The following is an 8,537-nucleotide window of genomic DNA, read 5'->3' as shown; positions in this document are numbered from 1 at the left end:
CGGGAAAAACACAACTTGTAATTCCCACGGACCCCATCAAGCGCATGCGTACTACAGACCGGCCAGGCAGGCGGATCGGGAAGCGTCCAACCTTCCCGCACTGTCCCAGTCTCACACACACAACAGGACTAGCTTAACATCGAGAGTTGAGCATGGGCGCAAGATAGGAGTACCGTTGCCCTGTATATTGACGGATATAGATGAGAGTAGATCTTATTTTATAACATTAAGTGGGTTAAAGTCGTCGTTCAGTGAGTGGCTGCCGTGGAAGTCACAGGTAAGTGATGTTGATGCTCGCATGCTAGTTATCGCTCTTGTTTCAAAGCTACTGGCGTCTCTGGGAGAAGCGCTTAGCTCGTTAGCATAGTTGTAGGTGTCTTGGCTCAAGGACCAACATGAAAATGGTGATGGATTTTTTAAGATACACGAGCATATTTCTATCGTGCGATAACTGTACTGTTTATACACGTTAACATGAGCTACGTTGCATTTTTGTAACTAAATGTTTAGGTGTGCTGCATGCGGAAATGCGACTTTTCAATTCATATGCGCTGCATGTCATGTCATTAAGCACCTTCGGTTTAGTTTACTGTGTGATAAGTTGTCTGTTCAAATGGACTGCGTTTATATCGCGTCTTTCTAACCTGTAGCTCCTCAAAGCGCTTTACAATCAGTGCATCACTTTCACCCATTCATAATTACATTCATACCGTTATACCGACTGCGGGCTCTGACGTTAACGTTACGTTACCACGCAAGGCGACAGGCAGCTCGACGGAGCAGCTGGTTTTGGCTGTCTTACGTGTTGCCTGTCGGGGACTGTTAAGAGTATCGCATTAGAGCCGCAAAATAATCGTATTTATCCAAGATAACTGGGGTAATGTTAATTATGTTACTTCAGAAAACACGTATTTATGACGCAATTTTGAGGCTTCGTCTACAAATCTAGCCAAGTATATCAGCTTACTCACTGGCCAGCACCCCATCACCATGGACAACTCGTATTCTTATTTGTGTAAAATGTTGCTTGTTGTACTACTACATATGCCAATGAAGACACTCACCATTAATGAGTTTCTTTGAGTATTTTCTTGCCCTTTAGGGGGCTTGGGTTAATTTAGGGGCGATTATAAATAGATTGCATGTACAGTAAATAAAATGCATTTAAAATGTAATTGTTCACGTAGTTAAACGTGGAAGAGGGTAGTCTTTCGGGACTCACACTTCTAAAAATAGGTTGAATCATTGAAAAAAAAAAAAGCATAGCTGTTACAATACAAATAATGGTTCACTTGTTAACTATGACTGTTCAGCTTCTACCCAGATATTGTGCTTCTAAGTCACGTTCAATCGTTCATCATCAGAACAAGCATGGTTAGCTCGAAAGACCACACATGAGAAGAGATGCCTAAAGGCAAGCGTGGGATCCATGTTTTAATATCCTCATCCATTCACGAAATTAATAACAATGAGACTGATTACAAGTAATGGGATTGATGCCGTGCATCCGGCCAATTCGGGTGTCTTGCTCGGGGACCCCTCCACACTTCGTCATGGATTAAAGCCGAGGATTAAACCAGCAACCTTCTGGTTGCCATGCAACCGATGTGTGGGGCTTTCAGACCCATGGGACAATGTCTTCCCTGTTCAGGTGGATCTACTTGGTATCCTAAGCATTACATTATCAGTATTCAAAGCAATCAATTATAACGATATAGGTGTGGTTTCACTCAATATCATTATAACAGGGTTTGAAAACGGACAGTGTTTTATCTTGATGGCATATTTACAAAGATTGCACCAGTCCAGAAACCACCTTTTTATAATTAGTTTTAGAAATAAAAGGAGTTGAGCTCTGGCAATATAGCCCAAATATGTAATTCAGCAAGACAAGACTAGAGTGAATCGCTAGCATGAGGGTCCTTTTGAAGCTCTAATCACTTTTTTAACAAGCATAGGAACTGTAGTGCAACCAATAATTGATGTCCAAGAATGGCCTGTAGGCAAATTCTCTAGATGAAAAAGGTAATAATAAAACATGTTAACATTTGTGTAAGTTGGTACGCTCTAGAAGAGACTATTTAATTATACTTTATTTTGTGTTTCAGTGTCTAATTGCAGGGTATTTCTTTTTCATTGCCCTATTTTATTAATTTATTCAAGTTTATGTCAACAAGGTGCGTCTACCAAATTCACGAGAAGAGAGAATAAAGACAGAAATGTTGTATGAAACGGCTGGTGAATTGACGCAGAGCGTGATGTTCCCAGTTTTTTTCTTAGGCAGCCATGGGTGGTTTAGGTAATGGTCGTCGTGGTGGAAGGTCCCCTCCGCTAATGATTGGTGCCTTGATCGCCTGTATCCTAGTACTGGGCTTCAACTACTGGGTGTCCAGCTCCCGCAACCTGGAGCTTCAGGTAAGTCCAAGCCACCTGTGCCTGGTGCCATTCGGCCACAATGAAATGAGTCAACTGAAGTCGTATTGCGGCTGTGATAAGCGTAAAAGTTGGAACAACCAAGGCCATTGACGTCTTCCCTTCCTTATTCTTTAAAATGCTTATCAGGGTTGGATTATGCAAACACTGTCAACAAGTGATGAACAAAATGGATTTTACTGTTAACTTTTTTTCAAAAACTTTTTCAAAATATTTCAATATTATGGAAATTGAATTGATATTAAATAATTCTCTGTGTAAAAGGTAATACGCTTTAGAGCTTCTTTATATTTGTTTAGTATTTACAATCCTAATCTTACCTTTGCACATGGTTGGGTTGTACATTGACGCAACACAGATAACCCCCCCCACCCTGGACAATTGCCAGGGTCTTTTATGGAAAAATAAAAGGTTCTACAATTCTGTATCCCGCCCATCTTGCCTAACAAGACTAATATCCTATTGGGCTGACTCGAGGGCGACTTCACTAAAAGCGACAAAATTCACGTTTACATTTAGCTTAGTAAAGGTGTATCTTAAGTATGAACAGTGCAACTTGAGAGATACAACTTTAGTTTCAAACTGGTTACAACGTAGGATTTACAGTGAACTTTAGGCGTGCACTTGGTATCAGAATAATGTTAGACTGGTGCAACAGGCTGCTGGACTCTTCTGCTGAGGTCCTGTCCTCAGGCAACCCTCTGCCTCCTACTAAAACATATTTGTCCCGTCAGACCAAGCTGTACGAGCTGGAAGGCCAGGTGAGGCAGGGGACGAATGAGCGGGGGGTGGCAGAGCTGAAGAAGATTGAGTTCCAGGAGCAGATCCAGGGGCAGAAGGAGCAGATCCAGAGGCAGAAGGAGCAGGCCAGCAGCATAGAGGAGCTATACAAGAGGCAGCTGGAGGAGGCTCAGAGCACCTGCGGCAAAGACAAGGTGCGCGCGCGCGCGCGCGCGCGCACACACACACACACACACACACACACACACACACACACACACACACACACACACACACACACACACACACACACACACACACACACACACACACACACACACACACACACACACACACACACACACACAGGGATAGTCATTGGGGTAAAGCCGTGGCAGTTGGCAACAGTCTCCCTTTGGGCGCTGTGGGATTAAGTGGAACCTTCTGGTTGGAAATATTTATGGGGATTCCCTTTTACTTATAAGAACACAATTTATCACAGGAACATTTAAAATATATACAAATAAACGCATACCTGCACACATTTGATTATGCATGCATTGAAAGTTGTGCTTTCAGACAAAAAGCACACTCATCTCTCTGTAAATTAATTAATTAATCATTGTTATTTTATTCAAACATGAGAAAAAGTGATTTGTTGCATGTTTGTTTACATGCATGTAGAGAAGCATGGACTTGTGTGAAATTGCATTATCCACAAATTCACGAGAGACATAACCAGCGCCGATAATGCACACAAAAACACCCGAGGCCATCACTTTCCAGTCAACAACACATTCAGAACAAAAACAATAACTTCTTTTTAAAATACTTTTATTTGCTTTCAGGGCACAATGCAACTGAACATTTCCTCCAGTACTAAAACAATACAACAACTCAAAGGTAAAAGTATGTATTAGGTGGAAAAAGACAAAAAACGAATCTCCCAATATAAAAAAAACATATTTTTCATATGAATGTCTCTTTCTTGTTTGTGTGTTTAGGTCAGATTAGCCAGCTGAATGGAGACTTTGGGATGCTTCAGAAGCAACTGCAGGGTTGCCAAGGAAGCCTGGACACACTTAACAAGAAGTTCACTTATGAAATGTAAGAAACACTCTTCACCAAACATACTAATTCCAAAGCCTTTAACGTGTGTGTGTATATATATATATATATATATATATATATATATATATATATATATATATATATAAATAAATAAAAAATACACACCATAGCATATCAGATGTGAATATTTAAGTATGACTACATACAAATAAGTATCTAACTTCATCTAAATGTGTTATAAGTGTTGTACCTCTCTTCTCTATTTGAATGAGCCATCATGTGTATGCATTCATTCATCATTTAGTCTGTCTGTGTGTGTGTGTGTGTGTGTGTGTAGGACCCAGTGTAGCACACAGATGCTGTCCCAGAAGGAGGTCTGTGATGAGAGGGTGGCAGAGGCTCAGAAGAAGCTGGACAAGCTCAAGCAAGCTCCCGCAGTGTCAAAGGTGAGCCAATACTTCCCTTCCGATAGTCTCCCAACAGCCGGGTTCTCAAATACGGCTTAGCATGGCAGCCTTCACGGCAGAAAAAGGCTTATTCTTTCAAAATAATCCAGTTCCAATCGAGTACATGTTGAAGAAGACACTTTCTCATCCATTCATGAAAATGGTAACGAATATTCCCTGGTGCTTAATGCCTGGTAACGTTGGTACCCCAGCAGGCCGACGAGGGCGCAGCTCCGACAGGAGAGGAAGAAAAGGCACGTAAACAAACGGAGGAGGGGAAGCTGGGGCTCGACGACACCAAGACGCTGCCCGTGGTAAACCACAGCCCTGCCCAAGCCAATGCAAAAGAGGCCTCTGAACTACTGACCAATGAGATCATCGTAAACAAAGGTGAAAAATAGACAAGGACGGAAAAAAACAACTGTTCATTCTCAGCTTTATTCAATGCCTCACCCCGACCTGCTCCTTCATGCCCGGCCTCTTAATGTGCTGTTAGTCCCTCTGAATAAAAGTGACCGCTAAATAAGTAAATACTGCTGAATAATAATTGGCCGTGGAACAATGAGCACAGTAACTAGAGGTCTCATTCTCACATGGCCCTTAATGGTTTCCCAGGCCTGGAGGCCCCCGCAGCAGAGACCCCAGACCAGGGTCTCCCCCTACCAGAGTCTGAGTCGGTGGTCCGTGTGGCTGCAGCACGCCTGAACACCTTACCGCCACTAGAGGGCGCAGCGACGCCTCAGCACGAGGGACCAGCCTCTCTGAAACCACAGAGACGTAATCTGACAGAGGGCGCTGCAGTGGAGGTGATGGATATTAAGGACGAGGAAATTGAAGGCAAGGATCTAAACAGTTGTTCAATTTCAAGCCCCACTTCAATGCAAGGTGAACACGGGACGTTTCTAAGAGGTAATCATTAAGCTGTTGCTGTCTCCAGAAGCCGATCCCGGCCTGGACGACATGCTGATTGAACAGGACAAGGTGGAGGCGGCCGTCGGTCAGAAGGTCACGGAGCCGGGGGATTATGATGCAGATGAACAAATGCCGGGCGGGGTTGACTTGGAGAAAGCCCAGAATCAGAGGATGGAGAATACAGGTGAGAGTACAGACATGGCCACCTCCTCTCTACACCTCAGCTGTCCTAACCCATAGTACATCGATGAAGTACTTGAATTATGCAATTAGAAAAGGGGTACTTCCCCCATGCACTATTTGGCCGTAATAACCAATCTTGCCCCGCAGACAAGGAGATGGAGGAGGAGGTGGCCGACTACAATGGAGACGAAGACAACGAAGGGGAGTTTGAGGCTGACAAACAGGCTGAGCTGGCTCAGGACTGAGGTAACTCAGGCACGCACGCACGCACGCACGCACGCGCGCGCGCGCGCCTCATTATACAAGCCTCCCCATCGGAATTTTTAACATGCCTGGCTCACCGCTGAAATTAAAAACTCAAAAGGCCCAAGAAATTTTCATGAATTATCCATGCTACTAAGTGAGCTAAATGTATGTTATGCAAGTAAAATGAAACGGTATGGACTGACATTAATAAACAGTATTTTCCTGTGTATTTCAGGGCTGAACAGGAAATCGAAAGACTATCCCATGGACCACACTCTCCTCCTAGGCTTAAGCATAGTTCAAGTCAAGGTCATATCTTCCAATGAATCCATCCAAGAATCCATACTGAACGACTTTCTGTAGGACAGGTCTGCAGTTTTGAGGTATACACTGAAAAGGAATATTGAATGGAAAATGACAGGCAGTAATTGCGTTACCATTAGACTGTATCTGATCACTGTTGGCGAAGTCTAAATATGCCGCTAAAACGAAAAAGCACACATAATCTTCTATTAGCTGTATTTCCAACTTTCAAAGCTGCCTGATCAGAAAAGTGTGGGACTCAAGATCACGTAAAATCTGTAGCCTCCTGAAGAGGTTTCCACATTATTATTGGTTGCACATTTCCAACGCTTACGAATGGCTTGTTTTGCATATCTTGCTCAGTTGTGTGCTGTGATCGAGAAACAAGAAAACACTGTATCCAAACGAGGAGCTGTGACTCCGCGTGAAAGACGGTCTTATAATTGATGATGGACTTCCTCCACAAGGAGGCGCTAAATCACCAACCCGGTCCTCCTCCTTGTGATTAATGGCGGCATCTCAGCTTTTCTGCCTTAAGAAATAACACAGGCTGCGAGGAAAGACTCTGTGATAGCAGTGCTGATCATGGGTCAATGTAACTTTAATGTCGGCGCTGACAGCAGAAGCTCTATTCTGTCCCCCCATGCTTTTGTTGTGGTTTTATTCTGGGATTAGAAGAAGGGATGAGGATTCCGGTCTTTTAACCCTCAGGTTTGCTTATTCGCCTGTGAACCCGAGACCCGTTGGATCTGCAAAGTAGGCTTTTAACTAGCCATGATTGTTTTTAATGAAGGAGATGTTTTGGAACCAACACAATCAGCAACAATGTGAAAATCTTGGAGAGAACATGTAGAATAAATCATGAGTTATGAACTGACAAACAGCCGTTATGAAAGGCATCGCAGTTGCCTTCACTCAAAACCAAACACAATTCAAAACTAATGTCAAACATTCAAACATAACTGGTTGCCTCGTATTTACACAGGACAGCGTAGTCCGAGTGGTTTTAAAATGGTACCCTTAAAGATGTATATTTTGAGCCATTTCCAACATGCTTATCCCGCCTTTGTTCAGTTTTTCGTTATCGCAAAGAGGCAATATTGTTTTGTTACTATTGGTTGGTCGTTGGGTCAATATGAGCGTTGGGCTTAACGTAACAAACTATTTGTGGGAAGATGTTTTCTTCAAGAATATGATCCCTGTAATGCTCTGTTCAAAACGTCCTCCATTGTTCATCAAAAGGTATCATCAAAAGGTATCATGGTTGCTGTCTGCACCCACGGCTGAACCTTTTATTATTATTTTATGATTTTGATCCAATGTTTAATGTTATATTTATTCAGATAATTTGTGAAAAAATAGATACGTTGTCAATTTGTTTTAAATGATTATGCTTTTTATAGGAGAAATGACAAAATTACAAATAAAGCATTTTTGTTACCATTGTTTATACGATATATCACTTTTCACAACATGAGAATCTTTCCAATTGACGGCAATCACCAGTGAAAATGAGGAAAGGTGTTTCAAGTTTTAATTTAGGCTCAACGTTGGCCGAAGTTGGAGAATTTCATAGGAGAATAAGATAAGCCTACGATAAATGATTTTCATATCTACTTGTTAAATATTCAAAGAAGCATTACGATATGGGCACTACCAACGGCACACTTCTGCAGTTGGTAGTCTTCTGCAAGAGAAAGTCATGTTAATGAGGCAATACAATGCCGCAAGAGTCTTTCAAAAATCAACATTAAATTCACAAATAAATACAATATAATTGTAAATAATAGCATTAGTTAAAACCCTCTACTATGTTGCATTTATGTTCCAAGTATAGGCCCTATAGATCGGATTGCTCCAATTTTAAAAACAGAAAATGCTGAAAAAGACTCATTACCTCATGTTATCTAGGTTAGGAAACCTTACTAGCAATTACTAAGATTTTTTAGGAGATTGAATGCATGACTGGGTTACTGTCAGGCTACATCTAAACTAACAATGAGAAGACATTTCATTCTTTCATAAATGTCTTTGATTGTGCTTGATTCATTATTAATGTATATTGTTTATGCAGCATTTATTATACTATTTATAATGATAGAATTAGATTGTATTGGACATCAAGCACATTCATTTTAGTTGACACATTCAAGTTAATTTGCATTCTCTTTCTGCTTCATTGTCTGTTATGTGGGCCATCGTTTGACTAAAGCTTCAAGATAA

General features: G+C 41.7%; 1 protein-coding gene across 4 annotated transcripts; it reads left to right on the top strand.

The window, feature by feature from the left end:
* The first annotated feature begins 57 nt into the window (after nucleotides 1-57).
* Nucleotides 58-7,762, top strand: golm1 (golgi membrane protein 1). 4 transcript variants are annotated; one of them, XM_030359584.1, is made up of 11 exons: nucleotides 58-277; nucleotides 2,269-2,415; nucleotides 3,168-3,368; nucleotides 4,002-4,056; nucleotides 4,158-4,260; nucleotides 4,562-4,670; nucleotides 4,886-5,060; nucleotides 5,286-5,507; nucleotides 5,608-5,766; nucleotides 5,913-6,011; nucleotides 6,247-7,762. In XM_030359584.1, exons 2-10 carry the CDS (start codon nucleotides 2,287-2,289, stop codon nucleotides 6,008-6,010), a joined length of 1,251 nt encoding a protein of 416 aa, XP_030215444.1. In that variant the 5' UTR covers nucleotides 58-277; nucleotides 2,269-2,286; the 3' UTR covers nucleotide 6,011; nucleotides 6,247-7,762. The 4 variants fall into 4 exon arrangements, with proteins under 4 accessions (XP_030215444.1, XP_030215443.1, XP_030215442.1 ...); XM_030359583.1 differs by having other exon boundaries at nucleotides 4,883-5,060; XM_030359582.1 differs by having other exon boundaries at nucleotides 4,002-4,062.
* The last annotated feature ends 775 nt before the right edge of the window (nucleotides 7,763-8,537 follow it).

The sequence above is a fragment of the Gadus morhua genome, chromosome 6, assembly GCF_902167405.1.
Source record: "Gadus morhua chromosome 6, gadMor3.0, whole genome shotgun sequence".
Lineage (NCBI taxonomy): Eukaryota > Metazoa > Chordata > Actinopteri > Gadiformes > Gadidae > Gadus > Gadus morhua.
Note: the sequence above shows the minus strand (reverse complement) of the source record. Positions and strands in the feature narration are given on the sequence as shown.

What these genes read in the sequence shown, in the direction of transcription:
- golm1 (XM_030359581.1), top strand. Translation starts at nt 2,287, where the DNA reads ATGGGTGGTTTAGGTAATGGTCGTCGTGGTGGAAGGTCCCCTCCGCTA. An exon ending in CCCGCAACCTGGAGCTTCAG is followed by an intron (nt 2,416 to 3,167) that starts GTAAGTCCAAGC and finishes TTGTCCCGTCAG; the next exon opens with ACCAAGCTGTACGAGCTGGA. An exon ending in TCAGAGGATGGAGAATACAG is followed by an intron (nt 5,767 to 5,912) that starts GTGAGAGTACAG and finishes CTTGCCCCGCAG; the next exon opens with ACAAGGAGATGGAGGAGGAG.